Here is a 27,847-nt window from a genome sequence, read left to right on the forward strand (position 1 = left end):
TATGCTAAATACTACTAAAGAAGCCATTGCTTCTTGTCTGAACGGGATGTTACTGAATATTTTTGATTATGCCAATGTAGATCCGTTGCCAAAAGAATTGGTCTCATATCTGATCTTAAGTAGTAATTGCAACGGAATGGAAAAGAAGCCCAAAATTTTACACTAGATGCTTGACATCACACCCTCTGGAATAGCTAAAATAGACAAAACACTGCAGTTCGTTCGACTCCTGAAACCGTTTGAAAACCAAGGCGCAGCTTTCAGTTGGCAACATGAGCTTCCTGCACTCAAGAGGAAGCTGCGTCAAATGTTTGGCTTCCGAAAAATGTTCAAAAACCAGAACACTTACTTCCGGGTTTTCGGCATTTGGGAGCTGATTTGTCTGTCAACTAAGCCGTTCGAGAATCAAGGTTCTACCATATTAGCAAATATTCTACAAGTCATTCCCTAAAGCAGTGGCTCTCAAAGGGTGTGATGTGCCACAGTGGTGAGGTAGGAGAAGATGGCGAGTGTGGCAGAAAGATGCTATTCTCATCAGCTCTTGACTTTACCTTTTCCATCTGGACATTTGAGGTCAGGGGTGACCGTAGCAGTGATATCTGGACAGACAGCATAAGCTGAGATGACAAGTGTCCCTGGGAAAAGGAGCATAAAGGTGGAGGGGGAAGAGTTGGAAATGGAGAAAATATGCAGTGTGTTAAAGCACATTTATTGAGAGCTAGGAAAACATCCAAAGTCGCCTGTAGTCAAGCTACAAGGTGCCTGGGAAACAGCTTGTTAGGAAGTAATAACACCCTTTTTCTCCCTGTCCTGGGGGACCAAAAGTCAAGCCATCACAGGGGATTTTTCTGAGCTTGTTTGACAAGGTGCAACCACAGGGAAAACTTAGAAGCTGCCTCTAGCTCCTGTGTTTTTGACAGAATGTCCCATCAGCCCAAGGAGCAAGGAGATCTATTTCCCGGGAGACTAGACAAAGCTAGAGCCTAACCTTTTTCTCTCCCTTTCAAAAGTGTTTCTGCAGACTTGGGTTTATGGCTCTAAAGTTATAATCCACATTCAGTTGATTTGGAAAATGTTTGTGCATCTGTGCACATATGTGAAGCACACACACACACACACACACACACACACACACAGTGGTACCTCGGGTTAATTCATTCCGGAGGTCCATTCTTAACCTGAAACTATTATTAACCTGAAGCACCACTTTAGCTAATGGGGCCACCTGCTGCCGCCGGAGCACGATTTCTGTTCTCATCCTGAAGCAAAGTTCTTAACCTGAAGCACTATTTCTGGGTTAGTGGAGTCTGTAACCTGAAGCGTATGTAACCCGAGGTACCACTGTGTGTGTGTGTGTGTGTGTGTGTGTGTGTGTGTGTATCGCGTAAGCACACTAGCAACCTCATACCTGGCATTGCTCAGAAGTGCTAAGATTTTTTTTAAAAAAAATCTGCAGTTTTGAAGTCAGCAGTTAAAACTGGTGCAGTTTCAAAATGTCAAGTTCACTACTTTTACTCAAAAGGGCTTGCAATTTTATCCAAACACTGATGAATACCTGTTCCTTGAGCTCAGGAACCATCTGGCAAAATTTGGTTACAATATCTTAAAAGTTGTCTGAATGCCTATCAGAAGCCGGTCTTTCCAAAATAAGTAGCAGAGATGGCTTGGAAAGGCAGCAAAAATATGAAAAGGGCAAGGGAGGAGTTGAAAATGAAAAAAAAAAAAAAAAGAGAGGGGACAAAACAAGCCTCAGATAAAATAACCCTCCAAACTTGAGGAGAGCATTTTTATTTTGGAGGAAGGGGGCAACCACCCTATCCCTTGGCAGAAGCTTTTCTGTTCCTCACCAGGTGCCTTAACGGTCTCCGTGCCAACGCGGGCTGCCATGCTGAGGGAGTCCTTGCCGCCGTCCACAGCCACGCCCAGCTCACCCATCACAGAGCACATGGCCCTGCAGGCCTCCGCCAAGGCAGCCCCTTCGCCAGGCAACTTGGCTGCCCACATCCAATTCCCGCTGCATTTCACATCCTGGAAGGACACAAATGTCGCCACCACATATACAGAGAGGTTAGGCAACCGTTGGAAGGAGGCGGTTGCCCGTACGGCTAGCCTCCAACTCTAGCACACAAATTAATGTTTTATATTTAAAACGCTTAGAGGTTTCATAAGAGAAATGCGTTGATTTCAGTGTGTGATCTACACAGAATATGATCAGAGACTAGGGCTGGGCGATATCTGGTTTTCAACATTGTGATATGTCACCAAGCTAAACACGATATACCGATATATCACCATGTCTGAAATAAGGATGGAGCTACATAGAGGCAATGGCTGGCTTCACGGTTTCCCCCTTTTAAAAATGTTTGCATAACACACACATCACGATTCACGATATATTGCCAGTGCAAAAATTATGAAACTTGATATGGACTTCAAACCGGTTTGGGACGATATGTTGATATATTACCCAGCCCAATCAGAGGCAACCCATTATCTGAAAGTTTGTGTATTATTCAGATTTAACACAGTCTTTGCCAACCTGCCCGACTGCCCACTCTCCTGAGATGTTGGAGACTACAACTCCCAGCCAGTATGGCGTGAATGGGAGTTGCAGCGCAAAACATTTGCAGGGCCTCAGGTTGGCTAATTTAACAGATATTAACATTTCCTGGCCCCTTTAGGCTACTGTGCAACATAAAATAAAGTAATATGATAAGTAGTAAAGAAAACCAATCAGCAGTCATGTTGGTTATTGCACAAAATTATATAATGAAAGCAGCCTTTCTTAAAACCGAAAACACTACAAAATGCCACAGCTTCTAGTAAAATGAGGGCATTGAGAAGACCTTTGCAGAGTGAAAAGCTAGACACCCTCTCTCAGCCTAGTCCACCTTGGATAAACTGGGAGGAGGGAAAACTGAGATACAGTGGTACCTCAGGTTAAGAACTTAATTCGTTCCAGAAGTCCGTTCTTAACCTGAAACTGTTCTTAACCTGAAGCACCACTTTAGCTAATGGGGCCTCCCGCTGCTGCCGCGCGATTCTGTTCTCATCCTGAAGCAAAGTTCTTAACCTGAGGTGATATTTCTGGATTAGTGGAGTCTGTAACCTGAAGCATCTGTAACCTGAAGCGTCTGTAACCTGAGGTACCACTGTATTAAGGCAAGAAGGAAAAATGTTGGGGGTGGGGTAGGGTGCGGACTGGCTCACCTTAAGGTCAGTGACCCGAGCGAAGACCAAATTGGTGAGGGCCTCTGCCACAGACAATCGGGCACCGGCTGCGGGGTCAATGAGCCCTTTGATAGGCTGCTCCCCAATGGCCGTGGCTCCTCCCACCGTCTCAAAGGGGGAGAGGGCCACCACAGCGACGTCCGCCAGTGGGGTGTGAAGGGGGCCAACGCACTGTTGTTGAGCCACCAGGCCCGTCACCGAGCGATCGACCTGCACCAGAGGGAGAAGGGCAGCGGGAGAAAGAGGAGAAAATCAAATCAGCAGCAAATATACCTTCCCTCCATTTCAAAAAAAGATGGCTGGGTTAAAAGAACCCAGAGGCGCAAATCTGTGAGGCATTTACCTTGTTGGTCAAGTAGCGCTTGCTTGCCACGGACGGGAGCCTGAGAACACGCTGGAGGGCGTCTGACACGCTGAGGCCACGGGGAAGAGACAGAGGCCTGAGGTCTCGGTGGACACGATTCAAAACAAATTCCTGGTTGGCAGAAATCATCATCATTGTTTGTTCATTTATGACATGTACTCATCACTAAGAAAATGCCTCAAAGCAACTGACAGATCCGCAAAACGTAAAATGGCTTGAGAATGCATTTTTTAAATAAAAACAACAACTCTATATCAAATATAAAAGAACAAAGTTCCTGAAAATATTCGTCCAATAAGTATAAAAGGGACAGATCCTAACCAGCTGAAGGAATAAACAATAATGGACACAGGATATTGGAATCCAAGCCAGAGCATTTTAGAGAAGGGATGGGAGGGTGGCGACACGAGAACGGGCTTTTTCTGTGGCGGCTCACTATAAATCTTTAGGCGCCAGGCAAAAAACATTTCTCTTCAACCAGGCATTTGGCTGATTAACATTCTATAGCTTTTGAAATGTGTTTGTGGGAGAGGGATTGGTTTGTTTTCCTTTTCCTTTGTACTATGCACCGTATTTTTTGCTCTATAAGACTCACTTTTTCCCTCCTAAAAAGGGGAAATGTGTGTGCGTCTTATGGAGCGAATGCAGGCTGCGCAGCTATCACAGAAGCCAGAACAGCAAGAGGGATTGCTGCTTTCACTGCGCAGCAATCCCTCTAGCTGTTCTGGCTTCTGAGATTCAGAATATATTTTTTCTTGTTTTCCTCCTCCAAAAACTAGGTGCGTCTTGTGGTCTGGTGTGTCTTATGGAGCGAAAAATACGGTATTTTGTATTTTGGCTCACATTTTTATGCTGTGAACCACCCTGAGATCTACGAATGAAGGGCGGTATACAACTTTAATAAACAGTAATAGTATCACAGATTCAAAGCATCAAGATCTACTGCAGGGGGGGGGGCAACTTGTGGCCATCCAGATGTCTTTGGACTCTGACTCCCATCAGTCCCCAGGCAGCCTGGCCAGTGGTCAGGGAAGATGGGAGCTGTAGTCCAACGTCTGGAAGGCCACAGGTTCTTCCACCCTTGGTCTACTGGGACACCTTTAAGCAGATGTTTTACCAAGACTTTTCTTTGAGGGTGGCAGGGCAGGGGGAGGGAACACACACACACATAGGTGTGCCATACCTTGCGTGGCATCTTGCCAAGGACCCATTCCAGCATCAAGTTCACAGGAGTGGCTCTTCCTCCAACCTGCCCCTTCTCCAGCTCCACGTCGCTCGCCGGGACCTTTGTGTCGTCAACTAGCACGATCTGTCGAGGAAGAGGAGTCACTTTTACAGACCACCCGCTTCCCAAACTGTTCAGCCTTCAAACCATCCCAATCTCTTCTCTCCCTTCTTGGATTTTGGCTCTCAACTTTAACCTCTCCCCAGTTTCCCAGGACGAACAACCTCTGCCCCACACCAGGAGCAGAAAACAGACCATCGCAGTGAAGGTTTACACTCCTAAAATCTAGTTGTGCTTCCCTTTTCTGGTTATTTGGCTATAACTTTTGATAGAATACAGATAATGGAACAAACCTTGTCGCATTGCATTCTTCATTAAATTATCTTTCCATTGATATATAATTTTATGGCATTACTAAAAAAAAAAAGTGGTGTTATGAGCCATCAAACCTCAGAAACAAACTTTTTCCAAAAGGTTTCCACAATTTTGGCCGCTAGTGTAGTTTATTTTTATGTCCAAATAACGCCTGTGGTTTTCTGCACAAGCCTTCCCACATCAAGGCAGTCTGCATGGTTTGTTTCAGCCATTCTCTCCACCCCTTCCCTTGCTCCTGCTGTCTTACCCGTCCATCGCCACTGATCTTGCCCACGAAGTCGACAGGGCACCTCTCACGGCGGGCAAGGCGTCGCAGGAAATCTGCGTTGCGCGGGCGTAGCAAGAGGGCATTGGATTCTTGGTACTCAGCACCCCAGATCTCCAGAACGCTCAGCGTGGGATCTCCTAGCTGGGAAAAGGAAGAAAGATAGAAACTGAGTGACGAAGAACTGACGGAGAAGGCAGAGGGGCTTCTCGGCGGTGGCACCCTCTCTTCAAATGCCAAGGAGATAAAGAGCTACATAACTTTTAGGCAATCCTGTATCAGGAAGCTTGATGTTTTACTATGTTTTTATATATGCTGTAAGAGTTCAAGGGTACATTCCAGCCAGGCAAAAACACTCAAGAAGGGTGCTAAGCCAGACGCACTGGGTGGGAAAGAGAGGATGCAGCCCAGACAATTATATCTGGAGGGCCACCTCTAGCCTTCAGGTCTGAGGTTCTCCACCCAGATCTGGGATTTTTCCAGATTTTTGTTTGCATGGGTTTGTTTTTAAATCTACTGCTCCCTGCTCCGTGCATTTAGGAACAGAGAAACATCTATGGGAAAGTAATCAATAGATATAAAGGACAGTAGATCAGAAGACAAAGAGCTTGGTGTCTGTAAGGTAAAGGTAAAGGTAAAGGGACCCCTGACCATTAGGTCCCGTCGTGACCGACTCTGGGGTTGCGGCGCTCATCTCGCTTTATTGGCCGAGGGAGCCGGTGTACAGCTTCCGAGTCATGTGGCCAGCATGACTAAGCCACTTCTGGCGAACCAGAGCAGCACACGGAAACGCCGTTTACCTTCCCGCCGGAGCGGTATCTATTTATCTACTTGCACTATGACGTGCTTTCGAACTGCTAGGTGGGCAGGAGCTGGGACCGAGCAACGGGAGCTAACCCCGTTGCGGGGATTCGAACCACCGACCTTCTGATCGGCAAGTCCTAGGCTCTGTGGTTTAACCCACAGCGCCACCTGCGTCTCACCTTAGTGTCTTAGGAAAGTCATAAATGAGAAACAGACCTGGAAGCGGCTTGCGTAGATGACAGCCCCGGCTGGCTCACTCAGTTCCTTCAGCACATTCCCTAAAACAGAAAGCAAAGCGTTTCTTTGGAGGCCTCTCTCTCTCACACACACCCCCAGATCCTTGAAGGTAGCAGCTACTATAATTCTTCCAAACTTATTATCACCCAGAAAAGCATCCGTCAATGGCCTACTGTTCGCACCCAGCTCAAAACATTCTTATCTCATGTTCTTCAACCTTGGGTCTTCAGATACTGCTGGACTACAACTGCCATCAACCCCTGATAGATAAGACTAAAGATCAGGAATGATAGGAATTGTAGTCCAACAACATCTGCAGACCCAAGGTTGAAGAACATTGTCCTTATCCATCCAGGTAGAGTTGACCATCTCTACCTTTGGAGGTGGAGGGAATGGCCAGCCACAGCCATTCATTCCCTGGGGGAACCCCTGATGGCAAAAGACTACCTTCTCATCTTCCATTTCCTCTTCCTAGAGCATCCAGGCCACAGAACCATTGCTATTCACAAATCATTTACTGCCACTTAGTTAACGTAATTTTTTTGTAGCAATGTAAACATAAGAAGAGCCTGCTAGCCAATCAAATCTAGCATTCTGTTCTCACAGTGGCCAACTAGAGACCTGTGGGAAACCAGAAAGCAGGATTTGACCCTAGGACCTCTTGCACCCAAAGCAAGAATCAAACCCTTAGGCCAATGAGCTAGTTAATGTACCAAGCAGGTATAGAATTCTTATAGTGAAGTCGGCTATGCTATAGGGGATGGTTTGTCTTAAGGTCATCCCATAACCTTTGTGGTCAAATGGGACATTTAGGGATGTAGGGACACAGGAAACTGCCTTCTGCCGAGTCCAAACTTTGATCCATCTAGCTCGGTCACATCCTTGGTCTAGCTAGCTCAGAACTGTTGTGACAACTCTCCAGGGTTTCAGGCAAAGGGACATCGCTAGTCCTACTCAGAGATGCCGGGGATTGAACTTGCGACCTTCTGCATGCGAAGCAGGGGGTTTTACCTCTCAGCTACAGCCCTTCCCTGGTTGGTCCCCCAACATCACAAAGGAATATCCTGTACATCTGAACCACTAGAAACCGTTCTGCTCTTCATCCTGCAAGTTTCCCCTTCGCCGTAAGGTCCAAATGCTCTTCAGCTGTGGCATGTGGCCCAAATCAAACCACTCAGGAGGGGGAAAAGGGAGAGCACACACGGCTCAGACTATAGCCACGTTCCCAAAAGCCTTCTGCAAGCCGCTCACCGTTGCCTCCAGCGCCCTGGTCGTGCAGGCTGCAGATGGGATTGCCTTCCCCGCTCTCCACGCAGCCTCGCAACACCCGGTTCATCTTCTGCTCCATCTCGGCATCGCCACGTTGCACCGCTCCGAAATCCAGTTCGCTGGCGTTGTCCCCTTGCACCTGCACACACGGGGAGCATTTGCAGGTGTGAAGGGCTTCGCAGAGGGAAGCGGTAGCTTTGTCGGCAACGGGCAATCGCCAGTTAAGAAGAAGGCCAAGGAATGAGGCCAATAAGCAGGGCCATCGTTGCCTGCTGCCCAGCAGTGGCATAGCAAGGTCACGTGGTACCCGGTGCAGAAAATTGCTTGTAACACGGCCCCCCCCCCTGCACACAGGGACTTATTTATTTTTTGCCTGCAAAAATGGTTTGACTTTCTTTCTTTTTCTTTTTTTGTAGAGCCAAAGTTATTGAGCTTTTTACAGCTGAGGTAGAGCCGGTGGGTGGACAGTTTCACCAGAAGGAAGCCTGCGTATGCCACAGCATCTCTCACAGACGTTGAGTGTCACACAGCATTTTGTCACCCCCCCCCCCCGGGAGGTGACACCCGGGGCGAACCACACCCACCTTGCTACATCTCTGCTGCGCAGGGCTCCTGAAAGGTACCTGCATCTCCGAACCTTTGCCTTATGGTACCTGCATCTCCGAACCTTTGCCTGCAAAGATGAGGAGCAGAAGGCAACGCCCAACTTACCTGGATGGAGGAAGCAGCTCCTCCCCCAACACCAATTCGATAGACGGGGCCTCCAACCTTCACGACATTCATACCTAAGGAGGAAATGGGAACTTAAGTCGCAATTGTACAGTTGAAAAGAAAGAAATCTGGTCCAAATTCAACATTCTGAGAATATTAAGAAAAGTTAATAAATTAGATTATAATTAGAATATTGTTTTGGAATAGTGATATTGTAAAACTGCTACAATTAGTTACAAGGAAAATTCAGATGGAAGGGACCAGAGGAAGTCAAGCAATATGTTTATGATATTGGACGTTCATTTAAAATAATCAATTTGTATTGTTTATTTGTTAGTTGTTATATTTTTTTTATTTTGATGTTATTTGCTGTACTTGTTTTATGTTGTCTTTTTCCCCCTTCCTTTTTTTCTTTTTATTTTATTCTCGATTGTATTTGATTCTACAATATGTTAGAAACTTAATAAACATTATTGTAAAAAAAATTCAACAACTGTGATTTGTTTTCTTTCAAAAAAAAAGGCTCTAGTCCTCATGACTCCTTGGGAGCATCTGGTAAAATATCAGAATACAAGTGATGGGAGGGTGGGATTTCCACAGCAGCAAATGCTTCAGCAACTCTTTCACTTCCCCAAGCTCAACAGAGGTAGCATAACACATTTTTGCAAAATAAGCAAGCACTCATTATTACGAACTGACCCGGTTCCTGCAGTCATCATCATCTGAGACCCTTCTCCAGGTGCCCCATTCATGGGAGGTTCAAAGAACACAAGAACTGGACTTTTCAGTGATGGCCCCCCAATTGTGGAACACTCTCCTCAAGGCGATACACCTGGCACCACCATCTTTAGCTGCTAGGCAAAAGCATTCCTTTGCCACCAGGCTTTTTGCTCTTAATGGTCAGCAGCTAGGAAGTTTTAGCTTTGCCTTTTAAAAATGTGAATGTGTTTTAAATGTTTATGCTGATTTTTAAGTGTATGTGTTGTTTCTTTCTTTCTGTAAGTCCCTTTGAGCTACGTCTTTTTTTAAAAAAGCGACTAATACGTTTAATAAATACTACTAATAGTAATAACAGAGCGGTAAATTCATCATTGTCAATCGAGCATTGAATCATTTTTGCATGAGCAAAAACATTAGCGCTGAAGGAATAAAGAGTGTGTATTTTAGATGCATTAAAGAAGCATGTGTATCACAGCAAGCGCAATCTCCCAAACAGGCTAAATTAAATAAAAATTACCAGGCTGTGGGGCTTCCTTGCGGACGTGGGCATCTTCCATCGCTCCAATCCCACCACTGAACATGATAGGCTTGATCCACTCATGCCGTTCGCCATCTGCCAGACGGAGCCCAAAAGAGCGTGCAAAGCCTGGAAGACAGGTGAGGGGGGGAATTTTCTCACATTTCCAAACACACAGCCTTCCTCGTTCTCCCTCGCTTTGGCCTCTCAGCTGCCCTAAGTTGTCGCTAAATGATGCCGTGGTTTCAAAGAGAGGAACAAACCAACCAGCCGGACGCTGAACCTCGGAAGCGAGAAAGGGGCCAAAGATCACCCACGCCGCAAGTCTCACCTGCCAGGACAGGTTCCCCAAATTTGTTGCCGTAGTCTGAAGCGCCATCGCTGGCTCTGATGGCAACCTCCACAGGCGGGGCAAAGTTGTCCGGATACAGCAAAGATGGATCTTCCCAGGGTAATGTGTATCCTGCAGAGAGGAATGGGAAAAGAACAGGACAGATTTCTCCCATAGCCCAGGGCTGCTTCGAATCACCTTTGTGCATGTACACCTTGCTGCCTTGGCAGGGGCACCGGGTATAGGGGGCAGGAGGGCCTTCAGCCGCCCATATTGAGGGGGCCGCCATCCCCCGCTGCCCCCGGGTGAGCACTGGCTTGCTGGGCGGCACAGAGGGCGGTTTTCGCCCTCCGTGATCTCCTGCCACAATCACAAAGCACTCTGGCAATCCTCAAAGGGATGCTTGTGCATCCTGGCAGGCATGGCCCGACCGGGGGACAGGCATTGTGCATGTGATGTCATGAACGTGAGACGCAACCCCCCCCCCCAAATGTTGGGCCCAACTCGGCACACCTGTGTCATGGATTGGAGGGCGTGACTGCCTTATTAAGAGGAGCTTCTGGTCTGTCTCAAGAGACTTTCACATGGCATGATAATAACTGTGCATGTTTTATACGGCATAAGTCAAAGGATTTCAAATCTGCACAGGAGCAGGCAGCGGTGCTTAGCTGACCTCCCATCACCGACATCATTACTGTCAGTATATGAGAACATCGCAGCTACAGACAGACAGCTTGTTGACATCACATGATGCGGCTATCTGTGGGAAGGAATTTCCCAGGAAGTTCACAGGCTAGAAAAGGCTCTGTGAAGAGTGTAATATGAAACCTTCCGTTTGCGTTTGCACAGGAAGTTTGTCAGACTTGCTAGAAGAACTGAAAGGACGTGTTTTTCTCTAGTGCTGTAGACAGAAATAAAAGGATGTAAAATAGGACAAATCTGAGGAGCTGAAGGACCCCTTTAACGATCCTCCTCCAGCCTCAGCAGTTTTTTTGTCTTTTTGTTTCTGTACTATTCGGTCACTCGATGTTTTAAATCCTCTGTTGCTTCTGTTATCTTTTTTTTTTTCCCTCCCTTTAAGTATTTGCCCAGGACGATATCTACCTTTACCTTCCCACCCCCATTTTATGTTGCTATTTCTATGTATATCATGCTATGGCCACACGGATAATGCAATAAAATCTAGAGATGTAAAATAGACGTTTCTGTCTGTCTCCTTTTCCCTGCTAGGGAAGAAGCAGGAGGAGTGGGTGTGCATTTACCCACACTTGGGAAAATGTCGCCTATCAAAATCTCCCTGGTCTGTCTGGATGTCAGCGAGAGGAGGTTACCGGTATGCAAGCTCCGAGGACAGTGAGAGGGGCCAGCCTCTGTGGAGGGGGCTTGCAAACCAACAATTACAGCTTACTGGAAGGGAAAAGGGCAAGTCGCCATGGTGCAAACACACTGCCAGGAGCACCGGATTGGTTCCACCAGGGTTTTTGCACTATGCCAACCTTGCTGGTGCCCCCACTTCTTTCCCGGTAAGCCACAGCAATGCAAGCAGCAAGGGGAGGTCAGCTAGCACCCCTGCTCCACCAACTGCTGCTCTTGGTGCGTCTTGAGAAATCTCAGCTTTCTAATAATAATAATAATAAAGCCTATAGTTCTCAAGGTAGGCACCCCATGAAATCTCAGAAGTCAGACAACTTCCAATCATTAGAAAGCAAACGTTCAGTGCTTGGGTTTCGCTTCTGAGCTGGTCAAAGTTATGCAAATGTATTTGATTGGAGTGATTTATTCTGCAGATTCTAGCTTCTTGTGGCAAACGGAATGGATTTCCTCACTGGCATGTAGTAAGAACAGCTCTACTGGTAAATAATAAATTATTATTCTCCTATCTGACTGGGTTGCCCCAGCCATTCTGGGCGGCTCCCAACAACTTATAAAACCACAGTAAAATCTCAAACATATTTTTTTTAAAAAAAAAACCACTTCCCTATACAGAGCTGCCTTCAGGTGTCTTCTAAAAGTCAGACAGTTGTTTATTTCCTTGGCAACTGATGGGAGGGTGTTCCACAGAGAGGGTGCCACTACAAAGAAGGCACTCTGTGTGGTTCGCTGTAATCTCACTTGTGTGAACTACCAGACCCTCAGAGCTGGACCTCAGGGTCTGGGCTGAACGATGGGGGTGGAGACTCTGAAGGGAGTGAGGAAGGAATCTGGGGCGGGGGGGGGGGAGGGACCTGTAAAACACCCATCCATTTGTTGCCAAGCAAAACATCCTTCCGCGGCTGCCTTTTCAGTATGTTGAGCCCAAGCCACCGCTACTAACCTGGGATGAGCAGATTGCCGAAACTGTAGCCAGCAGTGCCAGCGATATAGTGGGCCCCACGGCCTGTACACTGCACATCACGGATCCGCCCGCCAGTCCCAGTGGTGGCACCACTGAAGGGAGCAACGCCTGCAAGGAGAGTTTGAAAGCAACGTCAAAGCCCACACAAATGCATTCCCTCCGCAGAGCACCCAGACAGGTTATTCATTGACTCCATCAATGCATGGGAGCCAGTCATTTGTTTTGAAGCAGTACGGGTCCACAGGGGTGCCTGCCTGCCTGCGTGCCTGCCTAGGGAATTTACGATGCACCATGGTTTGAAGCTCAACATCAAAAAAACAAAGAGCATGGCCACTGGTCCCATCACCTCCTGGCAAATAGAAGGGGAAGAAATGGAGGCAGTGAGAGATTTTACTTTCTTGGGTTCCATGATCACTGCAGATGGTGACAGCAGCCACGAAATTAAAAGACGCCTGCTCCTTGGGAGAAAGGTGATGGCAAACCTAGACAACATCTTAAAAAGCAGAGACATCATCTTGCCAACAAAGGTCCGTATAGTTAAAGCTATGGTTTTCCCAGTAGTGATGTATGGAAGTGAGAGCTGGACCATAAAGAAGGCTGATCGCCGAAGAATGGATGCTTTTGAATTATGGTGCTGGAGGAGACTCTTGAGAGTCCCATGGACTGCAAGAAGATCAAACCTCTCCATTCTGAAGGAAATCAGCCCTGAGTGCTCACTGGAAGGACAGATCCTGAAGCTGAGGTTCCAATACTTTGGCCACCTCATGAGAAGAGAAGACTCCCTGGAAAAGACCCTGATGTTGGGAAAGATGGAGGGCACAAGGAGAAGGGAACGACAGAGGACGAGATGGTTGGACAGTGTTCTCGAAGCTACAAACATGAGTCTGACCAAACTGCAGGAGGCAGTGGAAGACAGGAGTGCTCTGGTCCATGGGGTCACGAAGAGTCGGACACGACTAAACAACAACAACAACAACAACAGAAATAAGCCCCCTGCCCTTCAGACCATGCCCCCTTTCCCATCCACTCACCAGTAGGGAAGTTGTGGGTCTCGGCTGTGAAAATGACGTGCCGGGTGGACGTCCGCTTCTCAAAGGGGCTGGCGCGAGATGGGTCGCTGGGCCACATCGAAAGGACCTCTTTCCCTTGGATCGCACTGTGTTAGGAAGACAACACACACACTCAGCTTCAAGAAGCCCCATGGCTTCTTGCCAAGTAAATTGGCAAAAATGTATAAATCTAAATCAAATGTTGGAAATGTAAAGACAAAAAAGGTTCTTTTTATCATGTGCGGAGGTCTTGTAGTAAGGTTAAAGCTTACTGGGAAATGACATATAATGAGTTAAAAAAAGATGTTCAGAATAACTTTTATAAAAAACAAACAAACCCCAGAAGCTTTTCTTTTGGAAATTAAAGGGACAGAGCTACCTAAATTGTATAGAAATTTATTTATGTATGCTACTACAGCGGCAAGAATGTTACTTGCCCAAAATGGAAAGAAGCAGAAGTCCCAGAAAAGGAAGAATGGATACAAAAACTTATGGAATACACAGAAATGACAAAACTTACCGGAAGAATAAGAAATCAAGGTAACAAACTCTTTATTAAAAGTATGGAAACGGTTCATTGAATATTTTAAGATAAATTGTAAACAGATAAAAACATTAGCAGGATTATTATAACAAACTGCAGTTTTATACGAGTATCTATTTACAGTAGATAATTAAATGAGTAAATTAAATGAATTTGGATATGCAGAAGGTATGAAAAAATAAATTTAAGGAAACGCAGAAAGAGGGGGAAGGAAGTCAAATTTTGAAATGTTAAATGGATTGTAAAATTAATGAAATGAATAAATTTGGAAAGTATAAATAAAAACTAAAAAAGAAGAGGAAGAAGCCACACAGCCACCAAAAGCCACACACGGGAAGGGACTCCCAGCTCCCATTGACCGTAGCCAACAAGGCCAAAAGCCAGGCATGATGGGAGTTAAGAGTCTGCCCACATCTGGAGTGACCAGAATTCCCCAGCCAGGCCTTAGGAGTTGGCTCAGAAGCAGTTGTCAACCTGGGTCCCTGCAGACAATGTGGGATGCCAACTCCCCTCGGCCTCAGCCAATGGTCAGGGATGATGGTAGTTGTAGTTCAACAGCATCAAGGAAGGCCACAGGTTCTCCACCTCTGTTCTAGGCCAGCCCCATTGCTTCTTTTCTGCTCCCGAGACGGCAACAGGGAGTTGAGGCCGCCATTTTGCAGGCCACCCGCTCTCCCACCGGTTCCCAAAGACCCCCACCTGCTGTTGTCGCAGAACTTGATGACGTTGTTGGGGTTGCTCCGCTCCTGGGTCTTCATGATGGACTCGAAGAGGGACTCCTTGAGCTCCTGCCCATCCACCAGGAGGCGCCCCTTGAAGAACCAGTGGCGACTGTGCTCACTGCAGGAAGAAGCAGGTTTAGGGAGACAGGAAGCCGCTGGGCTCCAGGTCAGGCTATTGGCCCATCTAGCCCAGCTTTGCAGGAACTCAACTAGATAAAGATCTTCCATGCCTACTATTTGCCTTTAGAGTCCTACTTTAGTGGCAGGGACTGAAGCATGTGCTCTGTTTGAGCCATGCTCTTATGATCCACCGCAACCAGGTTTATTTTCTTCTACTCACCACTAAATAGCACCTTAAGCTTTGGAAAGGGGGCTAAACTATTTTAACGAACTTGTTAACGGTTCTTTGCAAAAAAAAAAAAAAATCCCAGGTCAAACCAAAGATCGAGGGTCTGGAAACCAAGCCTTATGAGGAATGGTTGAGGGAACTGGGCATGTTTAGCCTGGAAAAGAGGAGACTGAGAGGAGATACGGTAGCCATCTTCAAATATCTCAAGGGCTGCCACATGGAAGATGGAGCAAGCTGCTTTTCTCCTGCTCCAGAGGGTAGAACTCGAACCAATGGCTTCAAGTTTCAAGAAAGGAGATTCCGACGTAACATCAGGAAGAATTTTTGACAGTAAGAGCTGTTTGACAGTGGAACAAACTCCCTTGGGAGCTTGTGGACTCTCCTTCTTTGGAGGCTTTTAAGCAAAGGTTGGAAGGTCATCTACCATGGATGGTTTAGTTGAGATTCCTGCATTGCAGGGGGTTGGACTAGATGAGCCTTGGGGTCCCTCCCAACTCTACAATTCTATGATTGAGCATCCTGTTTCCCAGAGTGATGCCTATGGGAAGCTGAAATAAGCCCCTTCCTGTTATCATTCCCCATCAAGTGTTCACCATTTGCTCCTCTGGACTTAAGAGGTAGCATAGAGCAGTGGTTTTCTGTTGGGATATTCCGTTCCACCTTAAGGAACAGGCATGATTGTTGTGTGTCACATGCCTGTTTACACTCCAGCACAGCTTGCTGGGAATTTCCGTTTGTGTATAGCTTTTGCTTATGCTGTCTTGCTTTGGACACAAAGGGGATCGGACATGTTTTCCTTTTATCATGATGAAAAGTAAACGGAAGGGAAGCGGGTGGCGCTGAGGGTTAAACCACAGAACCTAGGACTTGCCGATCAGAATGTCGGCGGTTCGAATCCCTGCGATGGGGTGAGCTCCCATTGCTCAGTCCCTGCTCCTGCCAACCTAGCAGTTCGAAAGCACGTCAAAGTGCAAGTAGATAAATAGGTACCGCTCCGGCGGGAAGGTAAACGGCGTTTCTGTGCGCTGCTCTGGTTCGCCAGAAGCGGCTTAGTCATGCTGGCCACATGACCTGGAAGCTGTACGCCGGCTCCCTCTGCCAATAAAGCGAGATGAGTGCTGCAGCGCCAGAGTCGGCCATGACTGGACCTAATGGTCAGGGGTCCCTTTACCTTTACCTTTTATGCTGAATAAATTGCTTGTAAATATGCTCACACATACTCTCCTGGCACTTCTGTTGCATAGCGTTATCTCTGCTGATTAGAGCATGCCCTAGCTTTTGAAGTTCGGGTCACTGATTCATGCGGCACCAAGGACTGGAGTTTGTCCGGTACACTGGCCGGTGGGATGGAGCCAGCTGGGGGCCTGCCAATTGCCCCCACTTCCTTGGTTGTATGCCAACATTTTCAACCAGTGTGCCGTGGCACCCTGGGGTGACTTGAACTATGGTCAGGGGTGCCGCAGACAACACTGACCTCTCTCTCTTTCCTTCCTTCCCTACTCTGATGCCCTCTTGCATCTCTGCTTCCCAAAGGCTTGTACGGCTGCTTGTTCCAGCAGCCCTGGCTACAAGTACCGCAGGAGAATGGTGGCTCTGGCGCTGGCCAGGGGGTGCTGATGTCAGGAGCCAAGGTGGCGTCAGAGTGAATAAGCAAGCAAGCAGGCAAGGGAGCCCAGCCAGCCAGTCCGCCAGCCCGTGCTGTTGGGAATGGACAGACAAGTCCTAGGCTCTTGTGGGGCAGTGTGAGGAGGCACCTCTTTGGGGCAGGGGGGGCAGCTCAGAGACCGGGGGTGGTGGCAGCGGTTGCCCAGAGGATTCCCAAGCAGAGGGGAGAGGAGGCTGAGGGAACACGTCACAAGGGAGGATGTTCAAAAAAGGGTGAGAGGCCGCCAGCTCTGCAGGCAAGGGGTGACATAACTGGGCTCCTGAGCCCCACATGGGAGCCGCAGAAAGCATGCAGTTTGTCAAGGGAGCTGTGGACTTTTGAAAGCCTCTGGCATAGGGTTATCCAACACCTATTTGTTTTGGGGTTTTTTAAAAAAATGAAGTCACTTTTGACCCAAAAAAGGGCCCTCTCCCACACCCACAAGGCAACTTGCAGTTGAAAAACTTTTACTTTATAAAAACTTTGCATGGTGAAAATCTGTGGGACTCAATGCTGTAAGATGGCCTCCCCTGAGCCTCAAGCAGGAAGGTTTTTCCCAGTTCCCGCCCAACCCCTCTGCACCCCATAGCCAAGCAGACACCTGTTGGACTGAGCGAGATCAAAGCATTCCACGCTGGTGGGATTCCTCCCAAGTTTCTTGAAGAGGTCAGTGTAAAAGTCCAGATCCCAGGAATCAAAAGCCAGACCTGTAAGGCAGAGAAGCATCTATAGTTTATCCTAAACACATACACACAGCCCTGGCGAAATAAGGAATATTGTTTCTCATAATCAAGGGAAACTGGGACAGTACAGATTTCAACTTTCAGAGGTAGGGCCAGAATACTCTCTGACTGGGGCGAACACAGCTTTATCACCTCCCTCAGAAGGCGGTGGACTCTCCTTCCTTGGAGGTTTTTAAGCACAGGTATGCCATGGATAGCGGAGTTGAGATTCCTGCATTGCAGGGGGTTGGACTAGATGACCCTGAGGTCCCTTCCACAGCTCCAAAATTCTACAAAACCCTTTAAAACCAGAAGGCTGAATCCCTCTAGATCTGTGTTTCCCAAGCTTGGTTCTCCAGCTGTTTTTGGACTACAGCTCCCATCATCCTTGACCACTGGGTCTTGCTAGCTAGGGATGCTGGGAGTTGTAGTCCAAAAACAGCTGGAGAACCAAGCTTGGGAAACGCTGCTCTAAATCCACGTGGGTCTCTGCAAGTGAAAAGGAGAGAAGAAAGGATCCAATGAGATATTTGTTAAAGCTGTGCCCATGCAAGCTAGGGTCAGACAATAATAAGTTCGGTGTTAGCTTCCAGAAACTGGCATTCAGAATCAGAGCATGGCCACTGAAGGTCCTCCATCTCTATCTAAGCCCAGCTTTACCCTGCTGATTCATACCGAGCTGGTTGTTGGCTTCGACCAGAGCAGGTCTCCCTTCTCCCAAAATATCGACATGGAACACAGGCTCAGGGCAGGTGGCTATAGCAAAGCTGCTGATGGGTTCTGGGTAACACTGCTCTGTCATCCGATCATACAGCGTAGACGATATGGAGGCCTCCTGGGGTGCCGATGGGCGCTGCCCACACTGAAAGAGAAGGATGTGGAAGCCATCGGGTTAAACGTTTCCAAATCCCTATGGGGTTCTTGCATATGTGGTGGCATAATGAATCTAACAGCGGTTTTCTTCCTGTGTTTAGACCCACCCACAGTCACCTTGAAAAGGTATCGACGGGAACATTCAATTCGATCAATCTTTTCTAGTCCCGCTGCCCAGCACACCGACACTGCATTTGTGGAATACGCAGTTGAGAAGTTCAACCTGCAAACAGAAAACATTTGTTTCAGCAAAACCTGCTCCTTCCTTTGGCTGGTCTATTTTCACCTGGCTTGGGAGGTGAGGAACCCTGCCTGACTCCAGAGACAAGTCTGCTTCTGCAGTTTAGGACCCCTGCAGACCTTTGGGGTGGGGGGTGTTGTTTTAAGGTCAAGATTTGAATTATTAGCAGACAGTTCAATTTTACTGTACATTCATTAATAGATGTTTTTGTTAGCCTAATGTTTAAAACTATTTGAATTTTGATATGGCTTATAACAACCAACTATGTGAAATTATTTTGATGTGGCCTACAAATGAACAATGGTGTTGGTTGAGTAGCTTAAGTTAGCAAATGAAAGCTTTCATATAACATTGGATTCAGCTGTAAAGGCCGAGTTTCAGACATCACAACTAAGCCATGGTTTGTCTTTTGTGATCAGGCATCGGGGCGGGACACTGCTTCCTACCAATGTACAGTGGTACCTCGGGTTACATACGCTTCAGGTTACATACGCTTCAGGTTACAGACTCTGCTAACCCAGAAATAGTGCTTCAGGTTAAGAACTTTGCTTCAGGATGAGAACAGAAATTGTGCTCTGGCGGCAGCAGGAGGCCCCATTAGCTAAAGTGGTGCTTCAGGTTAAGAACAGTTTCAGGTTAAGTACAGACCTCCAGAACGAATTAAGTACTTAACCCGAGGTACCACTGTACTCCGATTTCCACCCTGCTTCTCAGTAACCAGTTTGCCCTGACATCAAAATCCACAAAACCATAGTTTGCCACCAAACACAAACTGCAAACCATGGTTCTTAAACAAGAGTTTCCAGTTCTGGTTTGGCAGCAAACCACAGTGATATGTTGTCATCCCCCCTTCAGATTTCACAGCAAACTATGGTTAGCGTGAACCAAGAAACGAAGAAGGAATCTCAACCAAAGCATCCGTGACAGATTACCGTCCAACCTCTGCTGAAAAACTTCCAAGGGAGATGACTCCTGGGGTACCTTTTAACTCTACAATTGTATAAGCCTGAGGCCTGTTCATGATGCCTGAAGCTGGTCGATACAAACATTCTCTCTCTCTCCCCCTTGCCATTATTGTATAGGACATGGGCAGAGTGGCTTTTCCCCCTTAGCTCAGGACGTACCGAGGGCCGACCTCTATCAGCAGATCTGAAGCAGTTGGGTTAAGGAAGGACTTGGGTGCGATGTCACCGTGTTCAAAAGGGCAACCAAAGATCCACAGCAGCTTCTCCGTCTCCTCAGAGTTTGGGGGTGTTCCTCCTGGCGAGGAAACAGAAGGGAGAAAATATTATAGCTACCCACAATGCAACAGGGCAATCACCCAACAGGCAACTGGCTCTGCGACAAGAAGGGGGGGCAGCCCCATGCCAAACCTCTACCCACTCAGAAAGGCGAAAAAGAATCAATATGCACACCTCCCTCCATACCTCCCCATTCGTTTCATATCAGAATCCAGACACGGTCCGTGTCCCATTTTCGTACCTGTCCAGTTGACGTTGAAACATATTTCCTTCTGCACCCCTTGGAGGCCATTATCCAAGATGGCTTCAGCCGAACGCAGCAGTGTGGCCACTTCAGTGTCCTCCTCGCTGGGCCGCTGGTAGTAGTGTAGGACCCCCATGGCGGAGTCCTGCCAAGGAAAGAAGAGAAAGCAACTGTGAGGGACTGCTTGGGGTGGCGTTTTGCAAGGGGCCTCCATTTTCCTTTCAAAAAAACACAAAACGAGATGGAAGGTTCCATGGCGGAAGGAACCTAAGTCAGTGGCAGTAAAACTGCCTTGCATGTAGAAGGCTCAATAAGAACATCAGGCCGAACGGCCATCTAAACCAGCACTCTACAGTGGTACCTCGGGTTACATACGCTTCAGGTTACATGCACTTCAGGTTACAGACTCCGCTAACCCAGAAATAGTGCTTCAGGTTAAGAACTTTGCTTCAGGATGAGAACAGAAATCGTGCTCCGGTGGCGCGGCAGCAGCAGGAGGCCCCATTAGCTAAAGTGGTGCTTTAGGTTAAGAACAGTTTCAGGTTAAGAACGGACCTCCGGAACGAATTAAGTACTTAACCCGAGGTACCACTGTATTCTCACAGTGACCTCTGGGAAACCAACAAGCAGGATCTGAGGACTCTGGTTTCCAGAACTCGTATTCAGAAGCACTGCTGTCCCCAACTGTGGCAGCAGACCACAGCCATTGCAGCTAGTAGCCATCGACAGCCCTCTCCTCCGGAAAAGGTGCATCCAGGTAGGGTTGCATAGCTGTCAAGTTTCCCTATTTTTAAGGGAAATTCCCTTATTCCGAATAGGATTCCTCGCAAGAAAAGGGAAAAGTTGACAGCTAAGTAAGGTTGTGGGTCTGAAACCCTGGAGTCGCTGCCAGTCAGGTTAGACCACATAGAGCTAGATGGACCAAGGGTCTGACTCAGTTTCCTACGTTGGTCTACCCAGGCCATGCAGGGAAAGGGAGCAGATGCCACAGAACAGCAGGAAGAGACCCGTGGCTGTTGAAGTACCACAGTAATGGAGGGAGCAGGGCTTGCCAGGCATCGACTAGGCCCCGCGATTCAAGGCACAAAACGGTGGCCGTCTGGATGTTGAACTCCACGCCCCAGCCAGCGACCAGGGATGGTGGGAACTGTAGCCCAACAACTTCTGGAGGGCCAGAGTTTGCCCATCCTTGGCATAAGTCACTGAGCAAGATGCCAGGGGGGTGAGCATACAGACAGAGCTTACCAGTGTGTGTCTGCCAACAGATGAAGAGGCTCTGGTGGCAGGGCCAGCCCAAGACATTTTGGCGCCTGAGGCAAACCACAAAATGGCGCTCTCCTCACCAGGGAAGAAGGGTGAAGATGTTCACTGGGAACAAGGGTAGCAGAAGACCAATAGCACCTCCTATTTACCAAGAGGCCACTGTAGAAGTGGCAGCAGCAGTATGCAATGCATTCCTTGGAGGAGAGATCTGCTGCCCCTGTGGATCCTGCCGCCTGAGGCAGTTGCCTCACCATGCCTCACGCGTGAGCCGGCCCTGAGTGGGCTGAATCAATCATAGTTTCCCACCCACCCCCTTTTCTCAATGTCCCTCTCCACCCCAGAATCCACCTTGCTCTAATCACAGATGTCCCAAAGGCCAGCTCGCTGGAGCCAAATATCCCAGAGATAAGAAGCAGCAAATAGGTCAGTGGCCTCCGAATCACATTTCTTGCTTCATCGTCCAAGTTTCAAAGGCTCAGGGAACATCCCCCAATTCTCCGCCTCTCCAACGGCAACTGAGAACAAAACGGCAAACTGTACACCGCGTGCAACCAGCAGAGATTGGCTCTGAACGTGGCTCGATCCTTTATTCTTTTCACACCATTTAGCTAAAGTTAACTGGGACTTCGCTGTCACTGCCATCCGTGAAGTCCTGACTAAAGTGTTGATGCTCTTATTGATGATTAATAACATTCTCATTAAAGCGCCAAGGTGTTTTATGAAGTGCAAGAGGGCAGTTCCCTGCCCCCAAAGACTCTACAGTCTAAAATTCAACCCAAAGGAGGCACTAGGGAAATGGAGTCAAGGATAATCAAGGGAGGAGGATGCATTTAATTCAGGGACATAGACTAAGGGTTAGTTAGTCTTGGCTAATTTTAAGCAGATTGAGGACTTCATGCAGTCGCCCATAAAGCTATCTAAAGAGAAATAGGAGATTGGTGCCTAAGGGCCTCTGCAGACATCCTCTTTATTGTGCATTTATTATTATTTGTGCTCATTATTGTAACATTATGCGCTCCCGCTTTCAATACTGCTTGCTGCTGCAAAAGTTTCAGCACAGATATTCTGCAGTTTTCCAACCTGCACATGCCCTGCAACTGCCTGCTGAAATCCTGTAACTGGAAAATAAACTTGTACTGTATACTATTTCAGCAAGAAATCGTCTTGCTCACATGTTCTGACTACAGCTACAACCTGCGGGTAGACACTGTCTCTCCACGTGCACAAGCATTTGTGTGAAAGGAGGCACACGGGCTGATTTGTAAAAATGATGTGGGCTGGCCTCTTCTAACCCCCCTTTTTTTAAAAAAAATAAGTCGTGTTTGGATCACATGTTGCTCTCTAGGCACAGGGCTGCGTCTGCATGCCTCTGTTCACCAGCCCTTTCTCCAAGCGAGGAATCATCACGTGTGGACAACAACCCACACGCGGGTTCGGTATTATTTCTGACTGGGATGTGAAAATTAACATAAGCAGGAACAAAAATTAATAAATCTATAGCACCTTCAAGATGAACTGTTGCAGAAGATTCCGCGGCCTGGAAGCAATCCCGGGAAAAATTGGATTCAGCCCTGCGAAGTGGAAACTCACCAACTTCCGCACGCCACACACAGCCTCTGCTAGTAATACCCCAACATGTCCGCAGCGGTCTAGAGTTCGAATCCCGCGCAGAAGCACTTCCTACCCCACCAGATCGTAGCGCGCGGCCGCGGAGCAAATAACTGGGATCCACGCACCCCTGGATCTCGCAAGGGGCCAGCCAGCCTTCCCACGCTGGTTCCCCGCGTGGCATCGAGATAACGATTACCTGTGGATCTCGCGGGGTGCTCTCTCTCTCACGCGCGCTCTGAGCCCCACAACAGCGCGATCTTCTACCCCGGCGGTCCCTCGATCACGGGGCGAAAAGAGGAGCGCCTGCCTTCGCTGCGCTAGGGGGGAAAGTTTACTGCGCGCAGCCCCTTTGGTGGGAGGAGAAAAGGGGGACGTTCCGCGGGGGAGGCGGCGACTCGAGGCAGCGCCCTCCCCATTGGCCGATCCCCCTGCCTCCCTTCTGCCTCCCTCCCTCTCGGCCTTGAATGGAAGCACGTGGGGGCATTGGCCAAACTTTGTGGCGGGGGGGGGGAGCTAAACCCAGGAATCTTGATCCCCTTCCTCCGTGCGATTTCCCTATAGAGTCTCATTATCTCCACCCCTCACCTCGACATTTTGCCTCCCAATTCAGTCCTTACCCCCAAATAACCTATTCTTGCGATCGGAGCCAGGAAGAGAACCCAGGAGTCCTAGCTCATTCTCCTCCCCTCCTGCGCTGAGTGTGCGCTCTTCTAGTGCCTCTTGTTGAGCGTCGTTCAGAAACTTTTTTAAAATCCTTTTCTTTCTCCAAACCACTTTCTGGGGGTTACGAGGTAGCAGAGCCAGGTAGCTAATTCTCTCGCAACCAGGGAAATTTCTTGTGTAAGGTTCCATGGTGTAATGGTTAGCACTTTGGACTCTGAATCCAGCGATCCGAGTTCAAATCTCGGTGGAACCTACTCCTTGGTTTTTTTGTGAAGACAAGAAAGCTTTGCAAGACACCTTGTGGGCAGAATCCACGCTTGCAGGCAGAATGGGTTCACATCCATCATTGGTTGTCCGAGATTTATTATTGATTGCTTGATTGAGATCCAACAGCATGGCAAGAGACTACAGAAAGCTGCTGCTGCCAGCCAGTGTAAGCAGTCCTGGCTTAGATGGACAAATAGTCTGATGGTATGGCAACTTATTTCTGTTTCTTTGGATACAGACTAGCAGTATGCCCAGAGTAACTATATAATGGACTCAGCTACATTCGTAAAGAAAGCGCTTTATACGCGTTATAACACTGTAACACCAGATGGTTGTCTTTCGCCAATGGGATTTCCCTGTATGAAGTTTACAACCTGTTTAACTGATTCACATTTTTGATGTGTCTAGATTCAGCCTATAACAGGGGTGCCCAAACCTTTTTCAAAGAGGGCCAGATTTGATGATCTGAACATGTGTGAGGGCCGACCAAAGTTGAGCTTTTTTTAGGATTGAAATTATTGAGCTTTTTTTTACAGTTTAACCCCAAAGTTGTTCAACTTTTGAGCTTTTTTTAGGATTTTACCCAAGGACATATGCTGCCACGGGAGCCGGATTAAATCGACCGGCAGGATGGATTAGGCCCCCCAAACAGGCTTTGGACATGCCTGGCCTATAACTAGGGATATACACTAGTAGCTAAGTCTAATGCCAGGAGGATGGAGCACAAAAAGAAAGGAAAATTCCAAAGTCCTTATTAGAGTAACAATTTTATTAGAGCAAGCAAAACCATAGGTTGGTTCCCTCGAAAACCTGACCAGGGCACATCCAGAATATTGCTGTTTTCTGGTGGGATTCAGTCACATACCAACAAATTAAGGTATTGGAGTTAAAGTCTATCAGGGGTGCTGGGTGATTTGCACAACAAAGTACAGTGGTACCTCGGGTTAAGTACTTAATTTCTTTCCGGAGGTCTGTTCTTAACCTGAAACTGTTCTTAACCTGAAGCACCACTTTAGCTAATGGGGCCTCCTGCTGCTGCCGCGCCGCCGGAGCACGATTTCTGTTCTCATCCTGAAGCAAAGTTCTTAACCCGAGGTAATATTTCTGGGTTAGCGGAGTCTGTAACCTGAAGCGTATGTAACCCGAGGTACCACTGTACAGTGATATGTTGTTGTTGTCTGCCCCCCCCCGCACACCTTCAGATTTCACAGCAAACGATGGTTAGCATGAACCAGGAAACACAGAAGGAAATGGACTCTCCTTCCTTTGATGTTTTAAAGCAGAGTTTGGATGGCCATCTGTCATGGATGCTTTAGTTGAGATTCGTACATTACAGGGGTTTGGACTAGATGACCCTAGGGCCCCTTCCCAATTCTGATTCTAAGTTACTGTAGGATTTGGCTTCTGCTACACACAGTGCCTTTACTGCGCTCTTATTAGCCTGAGCTGTTGCTTTAATAAATAAAATAAATGGGTGTTGTACTTACCTCTCTGCTCTGCTACTTAATTCGCCCAAGTTTAGGTTTGCCAGCTGCGGCTCCCTGTAGCTTGTGGAGCTCCTTCCCTTCTCAGCCCATTCTAAATTTATATGTGCAGATAGTGACCAAAGTTCAGATTTGAGCCAGAGTGTGCATTTCGACATCCAACCACAAAGGCACTTTTACCATTCTTTAGAAACTATTGCTCCCTGCCACATCATGATCAGGTTTAAACTAGCTAAGACAAGACCCAAGTCTCCCAAAATTAATTGGGGTCGGGGGGATGGAATTGATCATTTTTACCTTTGTGGAATTCAGTGACCCTCCCCAGGGTGGATAAGCAGATGCCCTCCTGTCATTGAACCTTTGGCATGTCAGCGATTAACAGTTCCCAGATCTATTATTAACCAGCTCCTGGTGAATACAGAAAAAGCCATATGGGATCAGACCACCAGTCTGGTTCAGCAGGCAGCAGAGTCCGGAGGCAGCAGCTCTGAAAACATTGTTCTTTAGCCACACCAAATAAATAAATAGTTACAGGTACACTGCCTCTGAACATGTCAGTTCCATTTATCCATAATAGCCGATAGCTATGGATAGGTATGACTTGGGCAGAGTCCCAAGGGCCAGCTAGAGATGGCTGGACACAATGGGTCAGTGTGTCTTGCTGTTAACCAGAAGGTTGGTGGTTCGAGCCCATCCAGGGACCACTGTGGGCAGGATTCCTGCATGGCACGGGGTTGGGCTGGATGACCGCTGGGGTCCCTTCCAACTCTACAATTCTATCATTTGGGCCCTAGGCCTGAGTTTCTGCAACTAACTATAAAACCAGCCTCCGACAGTTAGGGTCCAATTCTCTTTATTCAGGGCCTTCTGCCAGAATTGCTTGTTTCTTTTACCAACTGAAGCTCATCTTCCTTCCTGACAGACAGACAAATGAGGTACAGATGGGAGAATTATTATACTAGACAAATTCATGCAGGATAAAGCTGTCAGTGGCTACTAATCTTGGTGGCTGCGTTTTACCTCTACCACTTCTGAATACTTTTGCTTGTCTGCTTCCAGCAGAAAGGCACTGTGAGAATGGGATGCTGGACCAGATTGGGGCACTGGCCTGACACAGACTTCTTTTCATTCAGGACAAGCAAAAGGAAGAGATTCAAACAATGCAAACTTTACCAGATGGGGTTTGTCTATCACGCCGCTGAGGTGGGAGCCAACAGATCAGGCTGGATGTAGGGAAACTTAACGGCGGAGGGTGGTCATTTCCTGTACTTTTTATTATTGAAATATACTCAGAGTCAAGAGTGGATTTCAGGCTCTTTATTCAGCTCATAGTGGTGAGGAGGAATGGAAGTTCACCCAGAATGTCTGCCTTATATACATTACTGTATCTTTTGCTCTATAAAACTCACTTTTTCCCCTCCTAAAAAAGTAAGGGGAAATGTGTGTGCGTCTTATGGAGCGAATGCAGGCTGTGCAGCTATCCCAGAAGCCAGAACAGCAAGAGGGATCGCTGCTTTCGCTGCGCAGCGATCCCTCTTGCTGTTCTGGCTTCTGGGATTCATAATATTTTTTTTCTTGTTTTCCTCCTCCAAAAACTAGGTAAGTCTTATGGTCTGGTGCGTCTTATAGAGCGAAAAATACATTATTTACACAATGGGCCTGTGATTGGCTAATTCCGGGATTCTCCTGTAGGCCAATCAGGTTGTGGATTCCCTTCCACCTGGAGCTGGATTGGGTGGCTCCTGTGGACCAATCAGACTGCTGCATTCTGGATCCTAATGTTCTAGGAACCAATCAGACTGCTGCCTTTTGGATCCTATTCAACTCAGTACATAACAATTATTGTTATTATTCTTTATTGATGAATTACAAGCACACAGAAGAAACAGGAAATAGTACCCACGTAGAAAACAAAACAGAGAAAAAAGATAGTATACATTACCAAAAAAAGAGGGGGGGTGTTACTGTAGTTAACCTAATGTGGCATTTATAGAAATGAATTTCTGTACTTGAAAGCTCCTGAGCTTGCTCAGCACAAAGCCTTCAGCAGAGCAAATGTGCAGCTACTGCCACCTCTCCTTTAGTTGCTCTGCTGACGTCATAGCAGCAGTGAAATGCCTCATCCAAGGCCATGGGTGTGTGAGAGGGAAGGGGGTGGGGACGCCATAACCCCCCACACCATCCATGGGCCTCTTGTAAGAGGCCAAACAGGCCAAATCAAGCCACCGTAAGCGTAAAGCATTTTTTTGGCAGCTCAGAGTGTGTTGCAGAGAGTTTGAGGACACTGTGTCCCGGGCAGTGCAGAAGATGAGCTGACTGGCAGGCCAGCAGGAGTCTGGGGCTGCGCCAGGGAGAGGGAATCTGTGGCTGCTTTCACATGTTGCTGGACTCCCAGCTCCTCTGGCCTCAGGCCCAGCCAGCATTGCTAGCCACTGGGCTGGCCTTGCAGGCCTCCCCATTTGTCCCACAAAGGCCTGTTTTCCCAAAGTCACACCCAATGCGATGCCAAGTAGAGACACAGCAGCAGGAAACTGGAGTGAACATC

General features: G+C 47.7%; 1 protein-coding gene across 2 annotated transcripts in view; it reads right to left on the minus strand.

The window, feature by feature from the left end:
• PFAS (phosphoribosylformylglycinamidine synthase) overlaps positions 1 to 25,603 on the minus strand; it is a 46,769-nt gene extending 21,166 nt beyond the window's left edge. Inside the window, exons 1-20 of one of the 2 annotated variants that reach the window (XM_083581353.1) lie at positions 23,085 to 23,241; positions 20,012 to 20,159; positions 19,654 to 19,789; positions 18,406 to 18,511; positions 18,091 to 18,277; positions 17,295 to 17,400; positions 14,677 to 14,817; positions 13,416 to 13,540; positions 12,364 to 12,492; positions 10,050 to 10,181; positions 9,719 to 9,847; positions 8,482 to 8,555; positions 7,753 to 7,909; positions 6,481 to 6,542; positions 5,443 to 5,604; positions 4,779 to 4,904; positions 3,575 to 3,706; positions 3,211 to 3,441; positions 1,848 to 2,028; positions 552 to 635 (exon numbers count right to left, since the gene is read on the minus strand). In XM_083581353.1, the coding sequence (XP_083437479.1) occupies positions 552 to 635; positions 1,848 to 2,028; positions 3,211 to 3,441; positions 3,575 to 3,706; positions 4,779 to 4,904; positions 5,443 to 5,604; positions 6,481 to 6,542; positions 7,753 to 7,909; positions 8,482 to 8,555; positions 9,719 to 9,847; positions 10,050 to 10,181; positions 12,364 to 12,492; positions 13,416 to 13,540; positions 14,677 to 14,817; positions 17,295 to 17,400; positions 18,091 to 18,277; positions 18,406 to 18,511; positions 19,654 to 19,789; positions 20,012 to 20,150 (2,539 nt within the window). In that variant the 5' untranslated portion in view covers positions 20,151 to 20,159; positions 23,085 to 23,241. Of the gene's footprint in view, positions 1 to 551; positions 636 to 1,847; positions 2,029 to 3,210; positions 3,442 to 3,574; positions 3,707 to 4,778; positions 4,905 to 5,442; positions 5,605 to 6,480; positions 6,543 to 7,752; positions 7,910 to 8,481; positions 8,556 to 9,718; positions 9,848 to 10,049; positions 10,182 to 12,363; positions 12,493 to 13,415; positions 13,541 to 14,676; positions 14,818 to 17,294; positions 17,401 to 18,090; positions 18,278 to 18,405; positions 18,512 to 19,653; positions 19,790 to 20,011; positions 20,160 to 23,084; positions 23,242 to 25,305 lie in introns of those variants that run through there. The other variant, XM_083581352.1, reaches the window with a different exon arrangement.
• Between the last annotated feature and the right edge of the window lie 2,244 nt (positions 25,604 to 27,847).

This window comes from Podarcis filfolensis, assembly GCF_964270895.1.
Source record: "Podarcis filfolensis genome assembly, chromosome: 13".
NCBI lineage: Eukaryota > Metazoa > Chordata > Lepidosauria > Squamata > Lacertidae > Podarcis > Podarcis filfolensis.